The 27,116-nt window shown below is 42.0% G+C and overlaps 1 protein-coding gene and 2 long non-coding RNA genes across 3 annotated transcripts; 1 reads left to right on the top strand and 2 right to left on the bottom strand.

Moving 5' to 3' along the window:
* Nucleotides 1-7,368: 7,368 nt before the first annotated feature.
* LOC109642088 (uncharacterized) lies at nt 7,369-15,220 on the bottom strand. The gene is made up of 3 exons (XR_011243876.1): nt 13,533-15,220; nt 12,572-12,646; nt 7,369-7,493 (listed from the first exon to the last, which is right to left on the bottom strand). It is a non-coding gene; the product is annotated as an uncharacterized lncRNA (long non-coding RNA).
* A 1,471-nt stretch (nt 15,221-16,691) lies between these two features.
* LOC138410560 (uncharacterized) lies at nt 16,692-22,658 on the top strand. Its single transcript, XR_011243270.1, has 3 exons — nt 16,692-17,063; nt 19,208-19,309; nt 22,170-22,658. It is a non-coding gene; the product is annotated as an uncharacterized lncRNA (long non-coding RNA).
* On the bottom strand, nt 21,210-24,468 carry LOC109642084 (high choriolytic enzyme 2-like). The gene is made up of 10 exons (XM_069527261.1): nt 24,424-24,468; nt 24,264-24,348; nt 24,134-24,149; nt 23,980-24,018; nt 23,762-23,890; nt 23,100-23,223; nt 22,643-22,821; nt 22,080-22,161; nt 21,735-21,856; nt 21,210-21,638 (listed from the first exon to the last, which is right to left on the bottom strand). Exons 2-10 carry the CDS (start codon nt 24,315-24,317, stop codon nt 21,631-21,633), a joined length of 753 nt encoding a protein of 250 aa, XP_069383362.1. The 5' UTR covers nt 24,318-24,348; nt 24,424-24,468; the 3' UTR covers nt 21,210-21,630.
* Between the last annotated feature and the right edge of the window lie 2,648 nt (nt 24,469-27,116).

Below are 27,116 nucleotides of genomic sequence, written 5' to 3'. Positions count from 1 at the left end.
CCACAGAGACACAAGAGTCAGAGTCTTTGTATTTGAACATCTAAGTTAAATGTACTTTTAGTACACGGCTCATATGTTAAACTTCTACTTGCAGTTCGCCTCAGTAATGAAAAAGCCGCTCTTAAAGTCGTTAACGGTTTGCAGACCTCAGACCCGGACTCTTCTTAGACGATCTGCTTTAAATGTTCTCCTGCATGATGTGGACAAAATGGTGGAGCCACACACAGAAGGTTAGCGCAGCACCCGGACAACTGACAGCTCGCACATCACCAGAGTTTTAAGAACTCGTGTCCCAGGACGGTTACAACGGCTGATCTCTGTCGACGGGAAACAATCTGACTGGACGCCTGCCAACCAATCAGAGGAGAGTATTTACTCTGGTTACGGAAACACTAAAATTATCGTCAAGTGATAAAAGAATCCTGGAAAAAATCCACTGAGCTGGCAGCTGCAGAAAAACAATCAGGACAACGACGCATCAGACCTGCTGGGAAATTACACAACAGCTGCCACACACACACACACACACACACACACACACACACACACAAACACACACACGTTTGTACAGCTATCCTAGTGAGGACACTAATTGACATAATACATTCTTTAGCCCCGCACCCCAACATAAACCTAATTCTAACCCTCAGTCCAAAGTGAGGATCGGTCAAAATGTCCTCACTTTCCAAAAGTGTCCTCGTCTATGCTTAAAATAATCCTCACAAAGTACAGCAACACACACACACACACACACACACACACACACACACACACACACACACACACACACACACACACACACACACACACACACACACACACACACACACACACACAAACGCACGGATGTTGAAAATTAGCATTTTGACAAGTGTTGACTTTAATTACGCTCGATGATTGTGAGCCACAAACATGACTGAGCCAATTATAGGAAATGCTGCCACATTAGAGCAAATGCAGCTCATTAAAGTACAGCATGCACGTGTGTGTGTGTGTGTGTGTGTGTGTGTGTGTGTGTGTGTGTGTGTGTGTGTGTGTGTGTGTGTGTGCGTGAGATGGCAGCTGCACTAACACAGTCATAGACAGTTTATATAAAGCTCTGACCAGTGCAGACGTGATGTTAATCAGGTGAACGTGTCAGGTGATCAGCTCATCACGACATCGTGTCGGACTAAAGGTCACAGCTGAACGACGACCGAGAGGGAAACACAGAAGTTTGTTACAGCTGTCGTTGTTTAAAACATCTGTATCTGATAGTTGCTCAGTTATTTACTTCAGTGTCAGTTCTGCTTGTGCTTCACTGTAAAAGGAGAAAATTCAGAGTGTGACTTTTGCTTTTGGTTAAAATCTAAACTGATTTTCCTCCTGAGGGTAAAAACACTGGTGCAGATGTTGATCACAGCTGCCTCACAGCTGGAGGGCTCCTGTGTGGAGCGTCTTCTCCACCAAGGCTTGATCTCAAACCAGTTCTTTGGGTCTCGACAGCCAGAGAACCGGCTCTCTGCCAGAAAACCTGGTTCAACTCTGGCTCCAACACTATATCTATATATTTATATCTGTGGAGCCAAAGTGAAGCAGCAGATAAACGGTCTCCTCCTCTTCTTCTATTGTTTAATGACGTCTCTACTTCCTGTGATTGCTCCCAAAAGTCCAAACTATCCAGAAAAGTGTTTCCACTCTGCAAACCAACAGAACCATGGTTCAGTTCAAGCCACTGAGATGATTTCTTACCAAACAGAGAGTCTGTTCAAAACAGTTAGTGCAGGGCTGAGATGTCATGTGTGGATAACAAAGGTTTTGATGGACTGACGCTGCTGCTGCATGGAAACCAGAGCGACGGGAAAAAGAAAAAGAATAAAGCTACATGTCACTGATCCATATGTGATTTTATTATGAAAAAGAATGCTCGTGATTCAGGAGTTTATATTTTCATAAAGAAAATGACCTCAGGACGAAGAGGAGTGAATTTCTCCTTCATCTCGTTAAAGGTTCCACAAACAGACCAGATGAGGTGATGTGGTTTCAAGTGAATTGAAATGTATCGTCTCAATGTGTTTCATCACAGTTAAATATAGATGTGCTGCGGGCTGTGTGTGTGTGTGTGTGTGTGTGTGTGTGTGTGTGTGTGTGTGTGTGTGTGTGTGTGTGTGTGTGTGTGTGTGTGGTCTTCCTGGTTTCCTCAGCATCCATCACTATGGCAGCGCCGGACAAACCAATCTCCTCCCTGTCTCTTCCCATTCCATCACACTCGTCCAATCAGCGGCTTCATCAGCCGACCTGGTTTCCACGGAGGCGGATCATCCGGCTCTGAGGCGGACAAACCCGACCTCTGTCAGTCGGCGCCGTTCCCACAACCCCCGAAGATACTTTGGAGGGAAACTTATTTGGGCCGATTTAAGCGTTTAGAAATATAAGTTCCCTCGGATGACACCCACACAGCTTCCTTTATTTAAATTCATGAGGTCACATTAACTCACAGTCTGGGAACTTTTCATAAGAACGTGTTTCAGCGGACACCAGCTCTGCCCTGAAACCATATTTACATATTCCAGCGACTGTCACATATTGATTCACTCACTGAGAAGCAGCTTTCAGACACAGAGGAGCCCGAGGAGGAATCTGTTGCATTATCCATGAGGCTGATCCATCAGAGCCTCTTCTGCTCGCCAAGGACGCACCGAGTCGCCGCAGCTGAAATGTCGGACTTTGAAGTTGCCTGCAAGTTTCTTTTAATCTCGCATTCAGTGCACGGTAACTTCACCACATGGGAGATCTGGAGCCCAGAAATCGGATCACTGTGAAACATGATGACCCCCCCCCCCAGTCTCTCGTCGCATCCTCCAGTGATGTGACTTCAAATTTCCCTGGAGGTCCAAGAACACGTGAAAGGAGCGCGAGCTGTAGTTTCTCCTCATGACCCGTTCGTCTGTTCCTGTCCTCTGGGGACCCGGGTATCAACCCATCGTGACGTTTTGTCATCGGTGCCATCTTGGTTTTTGGAGATTAGAAGAAACCATATTTGTAGGATTATATACAGTCAGACGAGGTTGAACACTCATCTGTGGTTCGTCCTCAGGGGAGTCCACAGGTTTGTTATCGGGCAGTCACATGGTACAAAGTCGAACTAACAGCATCACCAGTGATCGTTCCTGTAGAAAAACCTTTTACCTCCACACGCCGCTTCTCTGACGCTCGGGACGACTTTGCTAGCGTCCAAAACAACAACATTTTTCAATGTTTGAATAACAAGCCCCTCTGTGTAAGCAGCGCTCATCTACATACAAAAGACTGGAGAAGGCTCCGCCCCCAGAACAACCTGCCCTGAGATTACTATGCAAATGATCAGAGTCCTGAACCGACACTGTGTCATTGGCATGAACGAGCCGGTGTCACAAATTGCTCCACTAAATAAACACACACAGAGAGATGGAGGTCCGACGCTGCAGGAGCACGAGTCAACTCAGCCTCGTTATTCCTGAAGGATAAAAGCCGCCGACACACGAGACGACTGAAGCAAAATAAAAACATAAAAGTCAGAAAAGCAACAACACTTATCCACATTTCCTGTGACGCAGCGGCTCCAGATTCAGATTGATGAATACTTTATTTGTCCTCGTGGGGAAATTGGTTTGCAGCTTAATCTCGGGGGCGTTTTCATCTCAGCGTTATAGAGTTCGATCTGTCACAGAGTCAACAGAGCAAAACTCATAAATCCTCATATATAACGTCCCGCTCCTGAAATCTGTGTCGGAGGATTCACCGAGAAACATCATGAACTCCATCACTCGCTCATTCACCGAAATATTGTTTCCTGTTTATTGAGACTATTCGGTTTTCATAGATTCATGATGCAAGAAATAATTGATCCATATGTTTTGTTTGTTTTATCGTTTTCATTTAAAGATTCATAACGTGACGCTTGGTTCATTTGAATTTTCACTTAAAGGCACAGACTGCAAATACAAACAAGCTACGTGATCGCCCCCTGGTGGCCGGCTGCAGTATAAGTCATAAACCTCCTCCGTGTTAACAGATGGGACATGGACCAAACTAAAAAAATCTGAGACTGACTAATGGATAGTGGAATGAATCTGAGACTGCGTCGTCCATTTTCATTTTGATCTTTGCTTAAACTTAACAACCAATAATTAACTAATTAATTAACTTATCGGAAAAGGAAAAATAAATACATCCAATCTTGTAAATGATCATTTTCATTGTATACGCACCATTTAATATTTCATCAACCAACTAATTGACTAATCCGTTAAAGGTACAGTGTGTAGAATTTAGTGACATCTAGTGTTGAAGTTTCATGTTGCAGCTGAACACCCCTCACCTCACCCTCTCCTTCCAAACATGAAAAAGAACCTGTGGCAGCTTCAGTCGTCATAAAAACTCAAAAGGTGTTTAGTTTGTCCAGTCTGGACTGATGTAAAAAACATGGCGTCCTCCGTAGAGAGGGTCCCCTCCATGTAAATATAAAGTATTTAAATATAAAGTATTTAAATATAAAGTATTTAAATAAAGGGTCTTTTCTGAGGTAAAGAAAATTACATTTCATACAATTGAGATGAAACAAACTGGTGAAAACATCATGAGGATTCTTCTACATTAGATTTCTGCCAATAGTTCCCTTTCACCTGAATCTTACACACTGGAGCTTTAAGCTCTAAACCTGGATATAAAGTAGAATCTGCCGATAGAAACCAGAACATGTGTCATTGTGAAACTTCTCAATGTGTCTGAGAAGCTGAGAAATCAAGACGTCTGCGTGTCGCTGTGATCATACAGGAAGAAGAATACACAGGTTCGTCGTGTTGCATGTAAACGCCACAGACGTAATCCAAGTAAAACACATGTACACACGAAGCGTCTCGGTTTCATTCCACCACAGACATGAAACTGAAAAATGGAAGCTTCTATGTAAACCTGGTCTTCTGAGGAAACATGTTCGTCGACAACCTTTTATTCCTCGTTAACATTAACCAGCGTCACCCAGCGTGCACTTTATTGGTTCTGACGCCATGTGGACCGGTGTCATTGTCCCGCTAGGACAAGTGTGACTTTGGTGCCAAAGTACATCGCTCAGCCCAGATGGCTCATTAGGCCGGAGCAGCGAGCCGCCGAGCGACACTGTGAAAAGAAGAAGAAGAAGAAGAAAGAAACACGGGGCTCTGGCAGCTCAGGAGGGAAACCTGACCAGAGGCCGGCAGCGATGAGAGGATGTCACAATAACTCAGGAATCTTCTCACCTTCACAGGAAGAGCTTATTGCTTCTCTTTCCCTCCTGGGTGGCGCCCAGCGGACAAGCTTCTCACTCATTCTAACCTCACACGCCCTCAGCTGCTCGCTCACCATCAAACCGACATCACGGCGACTGAAGAGCGACAGAAGAAGAAGAAGAGGAAGAGGTCATCTTCCTCTGGGCGTCAGATGCTCATGAAATAATGAGCTGCGCCCGTCCCCTCCGTGTCAAACCAGGAGCTGACGCTGTCACTCACACCAGCGGAGGGCGCCACTTCTGAAAAACCACAGATTGAATTAACCTGCAGCCCGAGCACGGCTCACCCGACTCCCCCTTCTCACTCGTGTGGGACATCACAGCCAATGAGACGACCACAGGTCACTGACATTTGAGGGCTTCTGGAACTTAAAGGATAATTCTGCTTGATTTGTCATTCGTTAAATTACTGTTTCTACGCCCCAAGGTTTCTGTTCTCCTGAGGTTCAACTCTCAGATTCCTCACACTCATATATTGAATTTAATATAATGAAGAGTTTAAGTGAGAGTAAAAACCTGAGCTGGAACAAACTTTTATTCAGAGGGTGAGAGCAAAATGTGAAATGGGTCAACAAACAATCCGATGAGTGCAACGATATGAGTTGGTTTTCAAATCAACAGCATGTGTATATTTTATTCTCCTGTTTCACAAACTTAAGAATCAATCGTCCAAAAACAAGAGCCTGGAGTTGTGACGTCGACTTGAGTTAGTTAATTTTAACCCCAGTAAATATTGATATCTCCTCTTTGTTTTTACTGAATTATTTTTGAATTCCTGAGATTTAAACACACGGCGTCGTTGCCACAAATAATCAGGTCGTTCACCAACGTTCACCAACCATCAGAAATCAAGAGTTTGGTTGAAACTTTGAAAATAAAACCCAGTTGAAATAAACCAGAATGTCTGTCTGTCTCTCTCTGTGATGTCCTCAACACTCCCCGCTCATGATTGACGACTCCCTGCAGACGCTCTGTGCAGCGTTTTACCGCCTTTGCCATTTCATCGATTCATGGATAGATTCCCCGGGGAGCAGAGTAAATCACCCAATTACACTCCGGCTCCTCATTGATCTCCCTCCTCTCCTCCTTCCTCTGTAGCAGCAGAAAACGAAGCACAAGATCCAAAACTATCGGCGCGCTGCAGAGTAGGGGTTAAACATTAAGCCGTTTTATTAATATTCATGCTTTTTGGTTGTGGTGAGAGGACGTTGCTCCCCTGGGCTCTGAGCGCCGTCTGAAGGGACCTGCCGCCTGAAGGAGAGCGACTTTATCAGATCTGAAGATTTCTTTAACTCAGCATCAAAGACAGTGCCTGAACACACAGAGCAGAGTTCCACAGCACAGCAGCGTGTGAATTCATGTTTACTGATGTGAGAGTGATAGCAGACGTGTCAGAAAATGATGTTTGTGGACAAATTCAAGTCTGTTTGAATTCTGTAAAGATGCATTAATGGTCCATAGGGGACAGAAGAAGTCAAAACCAGCTGACAGACGCAGGGTCGGGTTAGGGTCGGTTACACCTGCTTGCAAAGACGCAGCCATCTTCAGTTGACATACAAGAGCGTATTTGAACTCAGGAGCACTGATCCCTCGGCTCCTCAGGTTACGAAGTGATCACAGCTTCTGCTTCACCTCAAACCCTGACGAGTCGTCTGGTTCCAGGGAGCGCAGCGTCTTTCGTCTGCTCAGCTCGGCAGGTTTAGACCAACACCACAGAACACTGGAGAATACTAATGCTGCACTTTGACTTCTGCAGACACACACCACCGCTCACTCCTGTAAAATCCCTCTGCGCCGTGGAATGAGAACATTCCACTTTTCTGCCCTCGGGTGGAGAAAATGTAAATGGGTTGAAATGATTCTTCTCAAATATCGATGTTTTTCATGCAACAGGACAGAATTATAAAAAATGAAACTCGGCAGAAGACTCTGCTTCTTCTTGTCGTTTCATGTTCAACTGCTCGTCCAACCAAACTCTCTGTGGACGGACAATCACTGTGGATTCTAGAGGTTCAGTGTCAAACTTTAATTTGAATATTAGTGAAAGAGTGGACCAGCGCTCTGTAACACACACACACACACACACACACACACAGGGTTTTGTTTGAATACCCCTGTCACACGTGATCAGTGCAGTTGTTGGCATGGCGTCTATTTCTGTCCTGTACCAGGTGTGAGAGCTGAGAACAATCTCCTCACATTCATTTCCCTGAAAAACACGCACACACACACACACACGCACATCAAAGACTTAATTTCTCTAAATTATCAGTTTCAGCTCAAAACCTTCTAAAACAACACATGAGCATTTTCTGTTCCACATTTTATTCTAAGTGAAGCAAAGTGAGAGAGGTTTTAGTCTGAACTGCCAGGAAACCAGGACCACACCTGTGCTTTGTATAGCTTGTGTGTTTTGTCGACATGCTGATTTAGCCGCTTGTTGTTTGAGTTGTGTTTCGTTCAGGTGAAAATGGTTCTTATGGGCATGTAGCTGAGCTTCTACTGGTTCTAACGATATATATAACATGAACTTTATTTCCTTTGTTACATCGCTGGTGTTTGTGATGACTCGGTGACCCGCTGGGATTCAAGAGGTTAAAAAAAGAAAAAGAACTGAATTCTTTGTAGCTGTGAACTTGCACGTCAACATTTAGCTGCTGAATCAGTTGATAAAACATGCAAACAAAATGAAAATACTTATTCTACTGTCAGTATGAGGCTTAAGAAGTTCACATGGAGCCGGGGACTGTTCTGGATCTTCTCCTCGTGCAGTAGAATAATCTGAACTCTGCAGGTTTTCAACATTCTCCTGATTTATGTCTTAATCCTACAACGAAATACGCTCAGAGTTATTCTACAAATGATTTAACCACAGGAATGTAAAACGGATAAAAGGTTTCCACACCGACAGAAATGTGTAATATTATGGTAATATTATGCAGAACTCTGTGTGTGTGTGTGTGTGTGTGTGTGTGTGTGTGTGTGTGTGTGTGTGTGTGTGTGTGTGTGTGTCATGGAGGTGGTCTGAGCAGGAGAAAACACATTGTAATAATTTACCGTCGAGTGATTCTCCCTGTCGCTGCGCTGTGTCTCAACACTTTCATCAGATATGATCCAGCTGCTGCTGGAAGATTAGCCGACTGTCAGGTCAACTCTTACGCTCGGTTCATCACGTCCACTCAGCTAAAACTAGAGCAGCATAATCCAACAGCAGCAGTCCCACAATAAATCATCCTACAGCAGATCACCCGGCGGAGTTTGGAGTCAGCTTCTGGGGACGTGAGCAGCTCCGACGTCCAGCAGGTTCTCGGAGACGCTGCTGCTCCACGTTTAAGGAGCCAGCTGATGCGATCGGGATCCTCTGTCTTCTGTTGGAGGTTTTCCAGGAGAACTCAAGTTAGATCCAGAACACGCTGGAGAGATTCTGTCCCATCATGCCTGAGAACGCCTCTGAATCCAGAGAGAGAGTAACCGCTGCTGGGAAGAGGAACACCTGTGCTGCCTTTTCAGACACGAACTCTGGAGATTGTCCGATCAGACGTATTCAGAGGAGAGACATTTAAGAGTGCGTGACAGTAAATCTGAAAGGACTGTCGGGCCTTGGAGGAGGTGAGAGGTGCAGTGATGTTCTAGTTTAAATTATAGATCGTGAAACATAAGATTTAAATATGTGTTTTGGATCCAGTAGTTGTCAGGGGATGAAATCTGTTGTGTGGAATAAACATACTAAAACATGAAAACATGAGTGGGATGTGAATTTTTTGCAGAGTCAGAATTTGTTGCTGAAACAAGAGGAAGTGGGAACGCAGGGCGTCGTACTTTGGCAGGATAAAGACAGAAGAGAGTTTTCCAGCAGGGATTTCTTGTGTGAGACAAACGTGCTAATCTGACAGCCCCGAGCCCAGCGTAAACAAAACAGGCCCCCCCCGCTGAACCGAGGAGATTCTTTGATTTCCCTTTCCCTCCTCCAGTTTGTTCCCTGGTCTTGCAGCTCTTCAAAAATAAACTTACATGGCATGTTCTCTGCCTTTCAATATTTCATCACTCCACTTAGCTCGACGAGCATCTATTATTCACACAGAGGTGGTCGCAATTAAGGACCCTGCCAATCAGCGGAGACCCGAGGGGCCCGGGCGTCACCGGGAATCTGCTCTCAGACTGGGGAGAAGCAGGTTTGAGGAGAGGATCCGTGAGGACAGGAGACATTATCGCATGTGGTGGCCGACGACAGAGGACGTTAAGAGATACGGTGGCGTTAGCTCGAAACATATGGAGGCAGAATGACGCAGCAGCAGGAAGATTGTCCTCCTGAGTCCCATAAGATCAAGGTTTCAAAGTAACTGCCTACTGAAGTGTCCTTGAGCAGGAATCCAGCTAGATTTATTCTGGCAAAGTACAAACACAGCCACAGCTTTGAAAGCGGAATGTGACGGTGCAGAGTTCTCTGGCCGTCGTCCAGCACCATAAATACCTTGGAAAGGTAGAAGTACACTTTATACAACGAGAACATGATTTAACTCTGACATTACAAATATCAGCTTACATGCAACACTTGAAATAGAATAAGACCCAAGAAGTTTGGGATTGAGTTGTAGTTTAAGCTGAAAACTACAAAGACTGAACAAAGTCAGACAAGAATCTCAAAATGACAAGTGTTGCTGGAACCTGAGGACGTTTTCACAGCTGGTTTGTTTCAGAGCTTCAGACTCTTCAGTTCAGTCTGAAGCTGAACATCAGGTGTGAACGGCTCCTCAGACCAGAGGAGGAGTTCTGGGCTCGGATGAAACTGAACCGCGGTTCGGTTGGTTCACAGGGAAAACACTTTGATGGACAGTTTGGACTTTTGGACCAATCACAGGAAGTAGAGACACATTAAACCATAGAAGAAGAAGAAGAGGAAGCAGTTTCAGTCTTCACCTCCGACGATATAATGTTTGAACCACGAGGACGTTCATTTGGTGCATTTGAGCTAGTGTGGTGTACTGTAGTACTGTGGAGTACTGTGGAGTACTGTGTGAAGTACTGTAGTACTGTGGAGTACTGGAGTACTGTGTGAAGTACTGGAGTACTGTGGATTACTGTAGTACTGTGGAGTACTGGAGTACTGTGGAGTACTGTAGTGTACTGTGGTGTACTGTGGAGTACTGTGGAGTACTGTAGTACTGTGGAGTACTGGAGTACTGTGGAGTACTGGAGTACTGTGGAGTACTGTGGAGTACTGTGTGAAGTACTGGAGTACTGTGGAGTACTGTAGTACTGTGGAGTACTGTAGTACTGTGGAGTACTGTGGAGTACTGTAGAGTACTGTGGAGTACTGTAGTACTGTGGAGTACTGTGTGAAGTAATGTAGTACCTTGGAGTACTGTGGAGTACTGTGTGAAGTACTGTAGTACTGTGGAGTACTGTGTGAAGTACTGTAGTACTGTGCCTGAAGGTGCTGATCCTGCTAGTAATAGCATCATGGCGTTGCCATGGCAACCAAATAAAACAATGCACATGGTGTTTGTGCTGAACGCAGCACAGGAAAAAGTGACACGTCATGATTTAACCACTTTGCCCTGAAAATGAATTTCTTGTGGGATCTTTGTTTCAGTCTTCACACTGTGGAGATGTGTAATAATTAAAGCTTCTGCAGCAACATCACAGGTTTATGTTTCATTTAACGTCTGTGCCCAAAACCAGCACATCAAAAAACCTATTTCCAGCATTTTAGATTTTGTCTACTTCAGCCCCCAACACCAGCTCGAGTGGAGGGGGGAGCTGAGGAGGAGAAAATCTGCCCACTCAACCCCTCTGGGAGCAAAGACTGAGATAGAGTGATAGAAGACTGAATAGAAAAAAAGGGATGAAGCAGCAGAACAGAAATTGGAGGAGACAGAGGAAAAGAAGAGAGTGCACTATCCCGCTGTTTGTCCAGGAGGACTTTTCTCAGCTGACTGCAGGTTAATATTATCATCGACTAAATCACAACCTGCACAAAAACATCTCTGCATATCCTCGTCAAGATAAAATGTTCACATGCTGTGAACAAACACACTTTATTACGTTACAGAGATTTCTGTGTCGTTGCATCTCAACGTTTCTCTTAAAACCTGAGGAACCGATTCTGTTACCTGTTAGCTTCACAAGCTAAGTTAGCAAAGGAAGGAAAATCAGAGCTCATGTTATATAATCATGTGACACTATGAGGTCTGACGCTCTGCGTGGACAGTAAAAACGTTATGGACCACACAGATCTGTTCTGTGTGTACGAAAATCTTGTGTGTCCGTTGCTGTTACCTTGACAACGAGGTGTTTCTCAGATATTTTCAGGACTCACAACATAATGAACTCATTTCCAAAACTAAGAACCTCAGATTCACGTCCCGTCTTCTTAATCACACTCACACACACACACGCACACGCACACGCACACGCACACACACGCACACGCACACACACGCAGTGTTGTAATAATGTTAGATGTGCACAAAACAGATAATATGGTTTATGGAGTCTGGGCGCTGATTCACACAACAACACAGCAGATCAGTGACAGCAGGAAGCCAAACGAGTCACAGCCAAACACGCAGGAAACTCTCAGATCCAACAACCTGAGAGCTGTGACCTGTTTCAGTTTCGCTGTTCCCAAAACAAGACGACATTTCCTTCAGCAGGTCATTAGCAGGTGTCCACCACCTCGACGTCCCCGTCTGTTAGTGAGCTGCTGTTTTAAAGCTTCCAGTTTGACACTCTGTCCTCTCTGAGGTTGTCAGAGTCTCCTGCTATGATCTCTCAGACTCTGATCACGTTATTTGTCTGAGATTCTGTAGCTTCAGTAAATATTTCAGAACACGGGACGAGATGGTGAATATCCCTTGCACGTTCTGTCGCACTAATTAACGCCTCCCACCGGTTCATGTTATCAGATGTGAGTGACCACCAGGGGGTGTTAGGGACATGTCTTCAGTTGTGTACCTGATAGCGTCATCATGTGTTTTGGCCTTTTAATCAAAAGACTCTCCTGAGGCCGGCCCACCACAGGTTGTTCAGACCTGTCTGCAGAACCGTTAAAAGATTCATGGTGCTCCTTGTTCTGCTCATTAAAACATGCAGCTCGGTCAATTTAAACATTTCAGGAAAAGTATTTAACTGCAGTAGAAGCTGAAAATCTATCATCACTGAATAAAAAGCAATTACACGATCACAACAAACCCAGAGGTCCACGATAGAGCTAGAGCTAGAGCTCAGCTTTTAACAGGAGAAATGAACACAGAGTGAAAGTCTGCTGTGTTTGGATCTACTCACCGTGGCTGCTCCTGCGGATCGTCCTCATGCGGTGGGAGGACACTGGCTGAGGGCGTGTGAGGCTGAGATCCGACACTGTGGTCAACACAGACAGAGAGAGAGGACATTTCAGCTTCAGACTTTCAAAATAAAACATATCAGGACAACAAAGGAACAAGGTAAGATTTCCATTATACATGTAAAGATGAAAAACAATGAAAATCATTCAATCTTATAAGACCAAAATAAAACGAGGAAATTAAAGAGGATTATTTAAATTAAAGGATGTATCTGAAATTGCTCGATATAGCTGACAATTGTATACCCTATATAGTGGACTCATTACCCACAGTGCATTGTGAAACTCCGTGTACATCACTATGTATCGTACGTTCTGTCTCTGGTGATTCTACTCTTCTAATTCTCATCAAAAATATCATCAAACAGGTTTATAGTTTTTTTATCATGAATGATTAGACACAACTGAGCAGTGGTGTTCAAATATGAAATAAGAGCAGAGCAGCACAAACTTCAGCAAACACATTTATTTCATATTTTTACATGTTACATAAAAGTTCTTCATAATAAGTGAGATAAACATTTCCCATCGCACACATCGCTGTTATACGTCTCGGTCCTGTGATAATAACATAAATAGAAATGTACCAAGTAGTGTCCGAAAACTTTTCATTTTGCCAATGATGATATACAGAGCTTTAGTTTTTACCGTGGTTTTAAAAGTGCTCAGAGTGTATCAGCTGTAGGTGCCTCCTCTTCCAACAGGTCATCCAAACGATCAGTCAAATTCAGTCATTATCATAGAATCTCATCGTTCCCCATATTACACAAACAATTCTCCCCATGCAACATACTTGTGGGATACCTAGCTTAGGTGCATTAGGTCTATTTGAAACACACACGTGTAGTTAGCATATATAAACTCAACATTACGTTAAGATACATTTTAATTCTCTGTTTTTACCGGAGCTGTTTCTTGGTTCGACTTCACCTGGACTGGATTTGGCAAAAGAGCATGAACCAGGAAGTGATGGTGTTAAATACAGGCGGAGCCAATGAGGCTGAACCAAGTGTCTGCCACATCGAGGGGTGGAGTGGGGGGGGGTGGGGTCAGGTAGTGCAGATGCTGTGGTGTATTCCATTAACTTTGGGATTTACATATTTTGAGTTTGGTTAATCTATAGACGAATTGCATTTTTGTGTTTCTTTTCATTAGCTCATATTCAAGTGTTTTATTTGATCCCTTGTGTCTCATTGGTCTGATCAGTCAGTTCAATGGTTCCATTTTGTTCTGAGTGAGTTAGTTTTCCTTCGTTATGCTGCCGCATGTGGAGATTGTCAGGAACACGATGCACAACAGTAAGTGAGTAATAAAGAAAGACTAACGGTTAAAATCATTTTCAACAGTTTATCTTTACATTAAACAAGAGCGTCATCACCTCCGTCTGTATCAAACACCAAAACAAGTTTTTAAAGATCTCAGACAGCACAGACCAAACTGACTGAATGACAGACGGCCGCTCAGTCTGTGGATCCATCATGGACACAGTCAGTTCATCAGACGTGAGAAGACGCAGCGTGACTCTGACCCACGAGCCCAGAAACTGACAGGAGCAACTTGGTGGAGTTGGATTCTCTGCTGCAGGTTCACTCCTGTGGTTCCTCCTCTCTGTGTGAAGACGGACATGTTTATGTCTCTCTCTCTCTCTCTCTCTCTCTCTGTAATTGACCAAATCTTCCAGCTTTCTGCTTCTGCCTTTATTGTTTTCTTTTCGGGGATAAATCTGTATGGTGGAGACATTTATTCGAATATATGGTCAATACGTTCCTGGATCATCTGGTTCATCGGCTTAAATAGATATAGATGAAATAAAATGTACCGTGATAACCTCCTATATTGTCGAAAGGGACATTTTCAAATGACTTGTTCAGGCGCTCAAAGATTTTCAGTTTTTAACTTCTCACTTTTCAGTTTGTAACTTTCACATCACAATAAACTTTTTTACGCACCAGGAAAGAAACACTGAAGATCCTCACGTGTCCATCGTTGTCATGTTGGTGTCACCTGGGTGGCTCCAGAACCTTTTTAGCCGACTGGCTCAGTCTTTGTTCTGTTTGGTATTTGTCGTTCAGTTTTTAACAGGTTGTATTTCCCCCTTACTGATTTTTACTGACTTATTAGCGTCTTGGATTCTTTTTCGGAAATAGTTTGATTTAATAAACACTGTGTTCTCCCTCCTATTGTTTGTCTGATCTCCGCCAGTTCATGACACCTGAAGTTTCATGTGTGAAACCAGTTATGTAAATTATGTGTGATCCTCACGTAAAGAATAATGTTTTCTTTGTTGGTCAGTCTCTTCACTGAGCCTGGCGTCACTGCCGGAGCGACCATCTTACAGAAACGGCTGCAGCTGTGTTCCTCCGGCGTCTCGGCTCTGGATGAAGACCATAAAGATAAAGGAGACTTTATGATCCTGCAGCACAACCTGACCGTAATATTTCTTTGAGAGGGTTGTTGGATTGTGGCGATGACCTTGTAGGAAACTTCTGCCTTCAAAACTTTCTTTCCTGTAACATTGGTTTTGGATCAGAACATGAACCAAACAACACCTCCAAATCATTAAACGCCTAATTTAAAAAAAAAGTCAGTGTGCATCTGTTCGTCTGATAAAAGCAGGGACCATCTGTCACCCATTGGTTTGTGAACCGGACCATCATTTACAAAATTTACATCATGCTGTATTGAAGAAGACTTGAAATTTGAGATTAGGGCCCAAAACTCATTAGAACATTTTATAGATCGAGTAAGAGGTAAGAGCATTTCCTCTGTTGGACTTTCAAGAGTTTGAAGCACATCCACATTTACTTCACTGCCTGGCCCAAGAGTCTTTGTCAAAAAAAACATTTTTATAAATAGTTTTAACTTTTCCCTGATGTGTCTGGACACAGATTGTATTTCAGGTGTGAACAGGGTCCACATCAAACTGAGACCTGGCAATTTCCTGGATGAAGAGGAACACCACCATCTGTTTTCAGCACCAAGATCTCCCAATGGACAAAGAGTATTGTAAAACATGTATAATCACAAGTGACTGTACAAATATTTTCCACTTTTGAACGACAGAGCTCAGAGTTTGTCTCGTGGAGTCGTCTCTTTGTTGTCCTCCCAGCTGGCTCGCTGCACTGTCCCATCTCTGAAGCAGCAGAGAGTCAAATCAACCTAATGAGTCTGTTTCCACTTTCAGCCTCACACATGACACGACAGAAATAGAAAGACTTTGTTGTCAGCGCTGCGACGTGTTTCTGTCTGTTTGGTTTTGGAGTAATTTCAGGGGTTTGCATCAGAGATTTGAAAGTTCTGTTTCAGAGAAGCTCCCCCCTTTTTTTCATTTCATTTAGATCAAACACTTTAAATCTCGTGTGACGCGCAGAGGGTTTGTTAACACAAAGAAATTAGCTGAAGGTTGTCGATGATCAGAGCTGATTGAATTCTATGAGGAGGTTTTTAAGTTTTCTTAATTGTCTCCACAATTCACTGCACTCATCTTCTGCTTAAATCGTAGCCGCACTGGTGGGAGGATTATTCAGCGTCAAGGAGCGGAGAGCAGGAGTCACAGGTTCGGGTGAAAAACAGAGTTTCAATTAATGTAGGCCGGACACAATACACAGGAAAATAAATGCAGAGAAGAGGCATCGTCCATAAATCGACAAGGAAGAAACACGCCCATCTGAAGAAGACGAAGGGAAGCGCAGAGACTTCTACAACACTTTGAAAGTAGTAACGCCACATATTCTAAATTACGTCAAAATACTGAAAATATACATGAATTAATAAAGTAAAAACGGTGCTGAAATTTACTTTGTGACATGATAAAAACATAATGATTTTTACTTTGAACAAGTGGTGACCATTTTCCTCGATTCTATTGGATTTGTTTGTGTTTCTGTTGAAACTCCAGAAGTGTCTCGTGGACTCAAACGTCAGGCGAGGTGGTAGATAATGAGCATTTCTGTTTCTCATGTTATTTCTGTTTTTCACTGCCTGATGTGATTCAGTAATATTCGGGTCCCAGGGATTCTCCTTCAAATCTCTTCTGGAATTACACGAGGTTTCCTTTCAGGCACAGAGACACATGGTGGAGAAAAGCTGCAATCTATTGTGATTACTCCATTGATCAAGGCCAAAGGAAAAATATATCATTTGACTGTGTTTATGTGAACCTGCAATCAGCCGTCACACACACACACACACACACACACGGTCCAGTGCCATTCATAAGTCACAGTGTAATTCTGGCCTCTGGCTTCGCTGCTGTGGATGAATGTTTCTCGCCGCAGAGAAAACGAGATTGTGAAACCGTGTTAATATGATCCAGCTGAGTGAAATCTTATTCTGCTCCTCTTCCTCACGACTGTTTCATCCGAGGACCAAACGTTCCTGCGGCTCGACAGACGCTTCCAGAGGAACGGGAGCGATTTGAAATCAAGCAGATATGTAAGTCAAGTCACGTTTAGGGCCCCGTGACGCTGTCATGTACATTACACACTAAAATCCTCAGAACTGCTGTTAGCAGGACATGTTGATAGCATGTTGACTGTTAGTTTAATGTTAAAAAACAGAGTTAGCATGTTAACTAAGAGTGTGACATGTTAGCATAACCAAGGGCATGACATGTTGGCAGTTAGAATGTTAGCTATGAGCATTACATGTTGAGACAGTTAGCATGTTATCTGAGAACATGGCATGTTGACACGTTAGCATGTTATCTTAGAACATATGTTGACACAGTTAGCATGTTAACTGTAGAGCATGACATGATTTAGCATGTTAACTGTAGAACATTACATGATTTAGCATGTTAACTGAGAACATGACATGATACAGTTAGCATGTTAACTGTAGAACATGACATGATACAGTTAGCATGTTAACAGTAGAACTTGACATGATACAGTTAGCATGTTATCTGAGAACATATGTTGACACAGTTAGCATGTTAACAGTAGAACATGACATGATACAGTTAGCATGTTATCTGAGAACATATGTTGACACAGTTAGCATGTTAACAGTAGAACTTGACATGATACAGTTAGCATGTTATCTGAGAACATATGTTGACACAGTTAGCATGTTAACTATAGAACATGACATGATACAGTTAGCATGTTATCTGAGAACATATGTTGACACAGTTAGCATGTTAACAGTAGAACATGACATGATACAGTTAGCATGTTATCTGAGAACATATGTTGACACAGTTAGCATGTTAACTGAGAACATGAGGAAACGAATTATTCTCTTTGTGGTTAAAATATTTACAGACTTCAGTGCGTCCCTCTTGGACGGAGGTCGATGAATAAAATGGCTGATGGGGCAGAGCTGCAGGACTCTCGCTCAATCCTCCGATCAAACAATTAGTGAAAACATTTAACAGCGACCACGCGGCCGCCCTCTGCATCGATCTGGATTGATTTTACTAATGTGGTTTCTGTAGCGTTGCTGGTGATAGAGCCACTTCCAAGGTCTCTGTGCTCATTATGGAGGCTATTCATTGATTGTGGTGAACAACAGACTGACAGGGGATAATTGAACAATGAGGCAGGTGAGGCTTTTCTTCACTGTGTTCAAATGAGACACGAAACTATCAAGCTCTTAGAAAACAGCTGATCCTCGTCAGCTGAGCAGAATGAAACTCAGACTGATTGACGTGTTCGTTGTTTTTAGCAACATGAAGTCTCCGAGCGTAAAGTTCAACTTTGGTGAAAATAGAAAGCAAAATGATTACTTTACCACTAATACTTCAAATGTTAATACAAATCATTAGATAATTATCATTCAAATCTTATTTAGTCTTAATTATTAGGAAAGTATCAGTGGATCGTCTGGACACAGTGCACTCTGTTGGTCAGAGCGGGAACTGCGTGAAACTTGAATCTCATTTTCAGGTTTGTAAATTACCTCCTTTGTCTGGCTCAGTTAAAAACACAGATTAGGAAGAAGAAGTCGTGACAGTCGTCGTGCAGCGGCTGGAAGCTGTTAAACTGTTAAAGAAGTTAGAAGAAATGTTAATTTTGTTAGAGGCAGTGTAACATTGAGCTGAGCCTTGAAATATTCATAGTGTTTACATTGTGCCGGCAGTCAGGCTGAATGCTGCAGGATCCATACCTTCCCACTGAAATGTGAATACGTAATGAATGTTAATGTGATCTGGATAAATGGAGCTCATTCCTGAGGAGGTCTCCTCCATGTTAATGGAACGCCGTGGGTGAGTGTTCTGACTCAAGCAGGGTAATTTTTTTCCTTCAGTTACATAATCCAAATAAGCCCGCTGTGACCTTGATGTGAAATGACCCGCTAAACGAGAGCGCCTCACATGACGTGATGGCGTGATGGCAGGGCGCACGTGTCCTTTCTCATCTTCCAGGAGCAGCATCCCCCGCACTCACATTTCTAATTTTGAACACTCCTAATTCCATGCCCCATTTCCTCGCCCCTCAGCTTGAAAAGAGTTAAATTTAGTTCCTAGTGAGCTGGTATGTAGCTGATGAAGAAATGGGACGGTGGAAACAAGGCCACACCGAAGCAGTTCTTGTTGTGAACTGATCCCCCCCCCCTCCCTCCATCCCCCACAGGGAACCACGGCCTCATGGACCAGACCACGACTCTGAAGTGGCTCCAGAGGAACATCCGCTCGTATGGAGGAGATCCCAGGAAAATATTTGGAAAGAACTCAGGTATTAAAAAGAAGAGTGTGTTTGAAGTGAAGTCTCTGCTGCAATGACACACGACGAGTCTGTTACAAATGTTTTCATGTTTCCAACAACAACAGCAGCAACTAATTCCTGTTCCACAGCAAAAGATCCTCTGCGATCAAACTTATCTGTGTGTAGAAGTTGTGAAGTCACAGCAGAGCATGTGTTGTTTATTGGGCCACTTGAGAGGAAGCAGAAAAGGAAGTATAGATATGTACAGAAAAATTAAACAGACGACATGACTCAATTAGTGAAGCTGTGGTTGAACCCTAAGACTGACCACGTGCGGGCGACGCCTAACTGGTTGTGGATTTAATTGAGCTAAAATAAAAAACTGAAAGTTAGAACATTCATTCTTTTTGTCCTCCACCTCATCACATTGTGCTCTTTCATTTTATTTATTGCTTTTATTTGGACTGACAGACACAGACAGACTGAGACTCAACGGATGCTGTCGTGTGTTTTGTTGGTGTGATGCTGTGTGCTCAATTACAGAACTTTTATTCTGATAACTTGGGTCTGAAGCTTGTGTCGGTTGTTTAACAGAAATACTTGACAAGTAATGTATGAGAAAATAACATCAGTTCAGTGAATCATTCAAACTGATGGTAACAACAACCAGGAGTGTTCGCCTCCTTGTTGTGTCTATGTTGAAGTCATTATTATGTTGAGGTCATTATTATGTTGAGGTCATTATTATGTTGAGGTCATTATTATGTTGAGGTCATTATTATGTTGAGATGTTATTAAATTGTTTGGTTCCACACATGTTTTATGTCACATTTTGCGCATGTCATCAACACAATTAGTAGAATGTTGGCTTCCCCATTGCTTCATACACATTTACAGATCGGCTTTCCGTGCGCCCTCTCCTGGTTGGGGTCCTCACAGGTGAGACTTTGGCTTTGACTTGCTGATCCTATAAGGTTTGGTTCTTTGTGAATGCTTCTATATTTATTTAATTGACCGCTGTGACTAATGCAGCAACTGATAGAGAATATGTTGTTATGAGATTCAATTGAATCGAGACATCCAGGGGTTTGGTTTGTGATTTCTGAAAAAGGATCTGGAGTTCCCTCTAATGGACAAAATGGAGAATAGTGTTTTTGTGGCCTGTTGAAAGTTTTCTGTTTGAGTGCAAATTCCGTGGAAACGTAGTAGTTTTACCTGCAAATGTTTGCTTGAGGCCATGGCTGGCTTTATGAGAACGTCCTCTGTAGAATGAGTCCACACGCCCCAGATGTTTTCTCATACGTTTCCCACTCAGCCATTAATATATTTGAATTCATAGGAATTTGTAGAAAAATGTTTTTCATGGCTTGAATGCCGTCTTTTATGTGAATGTTTGTGTCTGTAGTAAAAACGATGGCATCTGTCTGAACAGAGAGTTTTAAAAAACTTGTCCACAAAGTCATAATGTGTCTCTAAGTTTAAGATTGAGGTAGAAATTATAGAAATTCTGCAGAGTGATTATGTCACGATTTCAGTCTGAACTAATTGTTCTGACTGGTTGAATTTCTGGAGGTTTCAGTTTTTGGAAGCAAATAAAACAATCTGGCTTTTTTTTTTTTTTTTTAGCATTTAGGACATTTCTGTAAAGGATGAGACATGGGGACATTTTTTTTCTACAATAGTGATGGTGTCATGGCAGAGGAAGTACATCCACTGGCAAGCTGAGAAAAACCCAGGATGTTAGGATGATGGTGGAATACTGCCTCCTTCAGGTGGTAATAAAAAGTACTGAAGAAATAACTCCAGTGTAGAGATGAATAAAGTCACTGATTATCAGTAATAACTGGTTAAACTAATCTAGTGATAAAACAAAATAAGGATCCAGCAAAAACTTTAAAAACCACAAACAAAAAACAGAGATTTGACCAAAGCTGTTCAATCATTTTATTGATGAAATTAAATTTGAGTCTTATTTTGAGTTATTGATCATCCTTCAGTAAACCCATCACCATCATCAGTTTGTATCATAGCAAATCAAGAAGTGAGAAAATGATTCAACTAAAATCAGAAATGGCAAAAAAAAGCCTGATTAATTCCCCTAAAATTTCTACGGATATGTTGCTTCACCTCAGCTGAAAGAAATTATCACCCTCCACCTGTTGTCTGTAATATTAAATTGTTTCGCTATGAAAATGGAGGAACGCTAGCAAGCATAGCCGGGCTTAGAGGACAATCATGACACCAGGGGGTTTGAGAAGCTAACCTACTATGCTGCACATTAATATTGTTACTGTGCAACAGAAATCACGATGCAGGTGAACTCTCTGTAGGTCGACCCGTTCCTTCGGTCATCACCTCCCTGTTTGGTGGAAAAACATTAAAAACCAATTAGATCTATGAAGTGTATTTGTTGTGTTCTTATATTTGTGAACTGATAGACTTTATTTTTACTCACAGCATCTGTAAAGCCTGTTGACACGGAGAATGTCAGAGTAGCTCATGGATCTGGCACGTCCAAATGTTTGGGAGGGATTCTTGGCGACGATGGTTGGCTTTCCATTTTTGGTGAAGAAGTATCTTTAGCAGGACAAAAGCACAACATCATTGGTTTATGACGTGTCCACACACAAACACATGCACACACTTCTTCTTTACTCAGTTAATGTTTATTACTTTACTGTGGTATTATTATCATTTTCATTTTATAAAAAATCAGTTTCAGGAATATGTCTCACTCAAGTATCTTCAGTGAAGATGACATCTAATCAACACAGATGTGTGCACTCACACAAGGACTTACTTGCCGTAGTGCATGACAGAGTTGAAGTCATATCCAGTCCACAGATTGTTTGTGCTCACTCTGTTAAAGTTGTGTTTCTGTTCTGCACAGGTGGAGAGAACATTTAAAACAAAGCTCCTTTAATCAACAAATCATTTCGTATTACTTATCCAGTGAAATATCTCAACATCCATTAGAGAGGTAGGAACCAAAAAAGTCATGAGATTGGTGGACTTTGTTATACTCAGTTTGGACTTTTGTTTTTGTATTCTTGACATTTTCTTGATTTTCATGCTTGTGTATCTGTTTTGTTCTTTTTTATTTTTTTAAATCGTATTGGATTTGACTGCAACACTGTTCTACCCCTGAGACCCCTGGAATGTATTTCGCCCTATTGTTTTTTCTCTAATTTGCTTATACAGCTGTGACCTTCTTTACATGCAGCCAAATTGTAAAAGATAAAATAAAGTTACACTGCGCCTGAGTTCATGGACTCTGCATCAGGAGGAACATCAATTTGACTCATATTTGTACAACAGATAAAACAGCAACAGTGAAATAACGTTTTTTGAGCGTGAGCTTACTCGGTATAATGTTCTGCCAGTTGATCCTAACATATTTGTCCCTGTCTGTGCGCTTGTGCTCGTGGTGGAAACCCAGAGCGTGGAGGACCTCATGCTGCACAACTTGGTTGACCACACACGCGTTTTTCTTCAGGGAGATATACTGTCGTCCACCCTTACGGCCAATGTTAGAAAAGCACCTGACAAATACACACACACACAAGTGAATTCAGTATAAAAGAAAGAAACTGACACTTTCTCCGGCTAATTGGATTCATGTCATCTCTCTCCCATGGTCAGTCTCTATTGTTGATAACATTCCACATACAGACAGACGGACATTTCTACAGTAGAGGCAGCAGGTAGGTAACGACTCACAACATCCACCTTTACTGCTGACACACAGGATTCACAACTTGTATTTATTACGTTCTTCTGCGATGGTACCACATCTGTGTGTTTGTTTGTGTATTCCTACCCAGGTCCAGAGTAAAAGTAGATGTAATTCCGTTGCCACCAGTACTTTCTCCAAACAAATCGAATGCACGTGGTTCTGTGGAAAGACACCAGACTTCTGATGATGGTGTTGCGCTCTGAACGTGCTGCGGAGACAAAGCACAGACTTTCACTCATCTTCACTTTGAATAGTGTTTAGTTTTCATCTTCAGCTGCAGTAAAATGTAAAATCAGTGGATGTAAATGATATTGTTGTTTAAATAAATCAGATTTGAAATGACACCACAAGCAAGAACCAAAGTTTGCAAAATAAATTTCAAGTCTGCATTTCCAACAACAAACAACTTGTTCATGTTCAGTGGTGGAACAAAATATTCAGTTCCACACTTAAGTCCAAGTTCAACTACAACAGTGTGAAAATACTCCATTCAAATATTCCATCAAGCTGCAGCAGATACATCTCAGGGGTTGTGAGACAATTTGTGGGAAAAGAAAGAAGAAAAAACACAATTTAATTTAAATTTACATTCATTTTAAAACTTTTTATCTCAGCTGATACGTCTTGTATTTTCTACTGAAAAGATATTGTATGATTTTTGACCATGATGGAGCTTTTTTAAATATCTGACTAGAAACAAATCTGACGTTGCTGACATAGTTTTTTGTTGTCAAACTGTTACTCACAGAAACGAGAGGAGATGGCCACTGGCACTGTGACGTAGCGTCCACGTTTGGGCCACTTGCAGCGAGAGTATGTGCACATAGCTGCGTTCTTCTGTGAACTGGGTGCAATGTCGCCATCGATCAGGTTTGCTGCAGAACAACAATACAGACACTTAATATTCAAACCAGTTTTATTTAGCCACAAAAATTGATTTGTATGAGTATAAGTTTTTTCTTACGTGAGCCATCATTAGCATCTGAGATGATTTCAGAGAGGTCTGCAGGTAAACACAGAAAACAGGAAATATCACAAACAAGCAGCAGCAGTTTCACATGTGAATTATTAACATTTTGTGTTGTTATCGAGGGAGAACTCTTCATTATTTAACTCACCTTTAGTTTTTTCCCCCTGCAACACAAAGTCACGTTACACATCATTAAATCCTTCTTTTAAATGTTTAAAATAAAATGAAAATGAAGAAATAACACAGTTTAACATCGTGATCCCAGTGTGGAAACTCACTGCAGCCATGGCCGTCATGGAGAAGAAGAGGAGGAGCAGGAAAACAGGAGTCATGATGCTGCTCCTCTCAGGTTCAAGTTCAAATCTGAAAATGCAAAGAAGTCTAATCAGTGTTTGAGGAATAAATCAGGTGAGAATAAAAAAGACCAGAGGAGTTTACCTGTTGTTCAAGAGTCTGGTTCAGTGTGACGGCAGCTGCTCGGCTCCTTGCTCTTTATAGGCCGCTCTCACAGGGTGTGGCTTTGAATCTGGTGACTTACGTGACCTAAAAATAATAGTGATAATATTTTCCCATCACTAGGGCGGCCATGTCTCTAAAAACACTTTTGCCGACAGGTATCGGCTTTTCAGGTGTCACAGTAAAAGTGTATAGTGCAGCAGGGTATAGTTCTCACTCTTATGTGTGTGTGTGAGTTGCTATACTTTTACCTTGATGAGGACAATTTTAAGCATAGACCCTACAGAGTGAGGACATTTTTGGAAAGTGAGGACATTTTGACTGTTAAGACTTGGTTTTTGGGTCGGGCTACAAAATGCATTAAGCCAATGAATGTCCTCACTGAGATAGAAGTACAAACGTGTGTGTGTGTGTGTGTGTGTAAAGACAAAATAAGTAAAAATTCTTGGACACTCATCTTGGTGTAAATATTTCTGAAAAGAGTTTCCCCAAATGATTTGAGGATTTTCTGAATTCTGTGATGCCTGCAGAGGACGATTAAACGGATGTTTTTACTGGCCACAGTCAAGTTTTACGGATGGTCAGTGTGTGTGTGTGTGTGTGTGTGTGTGTGTGTGTGTGCGTGTGTGTGTGTGTGTGTGTATGTTGTATGATTTTTTTTTTAGTATCATTATAAAACAGTGGTAGAACACATGTAGTGAATAGCCTGTCGGCTGTTGTACAGATATCCAATGTAAGATCCATGTGATTCTGCAGTTTGACTCAATTCTCTCTTTGAAATGTTGAGGCATTAATTTCTAACAAGAGACAATAGAGTTGTCATCCAAGCATCAAACCTTTGACCAACTGGTTTTTTCAATCAGCACCTTAAAAGAAAATACTGAGATCATTTCCTCCTTCCATGTCTTCATATATTTTACGATACACGTGCAGTAATTGAACAGTTCAATTATCTGGACGCAAAAATAGAACAAAACTGAAATATTGTCGGTTCTGTCAACATCCCCCCAGACACCTGTGGAACAAAACACAGAACCTCACATCCGTGTGTTTTCTGCGATCTTTGATATTTTCATTCATCCTCTCAACAGAAGTGGAATGTGAACATTTTGTTGAGGAGAGGGTTTTGCGTACATCTCACAGAGTCCGTCAAAGTCAGCGCACCTTTCAGTAAAAAGACATCTGACCCTGGCACTAAAACTATGCCAACAATCTGAAGTTGTAGCTTCTGTGGCTGTGATTGATGCCATCACACACTCATGTTAATGTTATGAAGGATGTAAGCACAGTGAAGGGTGGGTCAGTAGAGGAACCGAAACAATAAGCTGTTCTTCACAATGTACTGGTTTGAGACGAGACGCTTGCAGAGCTGCTTAAGTTTGTTTGGTGTCTATACAAGTAACTTTATGATGCAGCTTTACATGATGCTCATGCACAGAGGAGTGTGCAACACTTGAACAGATATTCATCTTGGTGGAAGGACTCAGTACATGTCCGAGAACAACCCGTTCAATTTTACCACAGATCCACAGATTTCCCAGAAAATAACTCTGATGAAAAAGACTCAGGTGTGTTTTGGGCGAGTGAGTGACTGACTCAGTGCAGCTTGGTTGAATTTACTGGACCTTAAGTTTTTATTTTATTATTTGTTTGATGCCATTAATACAGTGTGAAGCATTTTGATGTACAGCTGATACCGACTCCTGATTGGTCGAGGATTTTTATCGGAGGGATCTTGAAATCTCCACTTTTTGGCTTTTGTCATCAGTAGCACGTTTGAAATGAAGTGAAACAAAACATGCCTCAATGAAATTCATGGCGTTCATTGTGTAGATTTAGTTTTTCAGCTCGGCTACAATTCAGTGGAATGACAGGGAGGTTTTTTTAGTTCTTCAGTGGCCAAATGAAACTGTGTTGCCTTAAACCTCGATGCTACTAATTGAGATGGGTTCCGTCAACGGCTATGACATGTTTCTATATCTCTATATATGTATGTATAGGCATGTGATGTGTGTATGAACATTACTATTTTAAAAAGAAACTGAATTGTTTTTAGAATATAGGAATTAGGATACAAACTACCAGTAGATGTTAGCGGGTGTTAGCTGACACCAGCCGATGTTAGAGACATGTCTTCAGTATTGTACTTTAGCATTATCAGCTGTTTCGACATTTTAATCACGACAGACCCTCTTCTCAGGCCGGCCCCCCACAGGGTGATCAGAGCTGGGTGCATGTCCCCAGCATCTTGGGGCCCAGTTAAATATTCTTGATTGTTTTTAATCTTTCTCCGTGAGCAGCTTTAAATGAAGACAGTATTTGACATTGTAGTTTCTCTTTCACTGTGTGTGTTGTAGTTTCTACCACACCCTAATGTGCTCCTCCTGTGTTGAATGATGCCTTCATTGTTTGTAATGGTAGTTGATTCATTTCTCTGTTTAACACATCCTGCTTCTGGTAAACTCACTGTTGTTTCCTCATATTTTCAGCTGTTCTTTGTAAGTGTCAACCTGAGTTCTTATAAAATGTATTTAGGGACATAGAATACTTTCTATAACCAGCCTGCCTTGTTTTTCAGACTACATTTGTTACATACAAGTATGTCATGTTACAGGTTTATTCTTACAATTAAAACAAACAAAATAAAATCTCTTTAAAGTTTATTTTAAGTTAGA

This window comes from Paralichthys olivaceus, chromosome 1 (genome assembly GCF_024713975.1).
Source record: "Paralichthys olivaceus isolate ysfri-2021 chromosome 1, ASM2471397v2, whole genome shotgun sequence".
Lineage (NCBI taxonomy): Eukaryota > Metazoa > Chordata > Actinopteri > Pleuronectiformes > Paralichthyidae > Paralichthys > Paralichthys olivaceus.
This window is presented reverse-complemented; position numbering and strand designations above follow the sequence as displayed.

Coding starts and splice junctions, on each gene's coding strand:
- LOC109642084 (XM_069527261.1), bottom strand. CDS start 24,317: ATGACTCCTGTTTTCCTGCTCCTCCTCTTCTTCTCCATGACGGCCATG. Junction 22,162..22,642: donor CTGGCAGAACATTATACCGA/GTAAGCTCACGC, acceptor CCACCTGTGCAG/AACAGAAACACAACTTTAAC. Junction 21,857..22,079: donor TCTGTCATGCACTACGGCAA/GTAAGTCCTTGT, acceptor GTCCTGCTAAAG/ATACTTCTTCACCAAAAATG.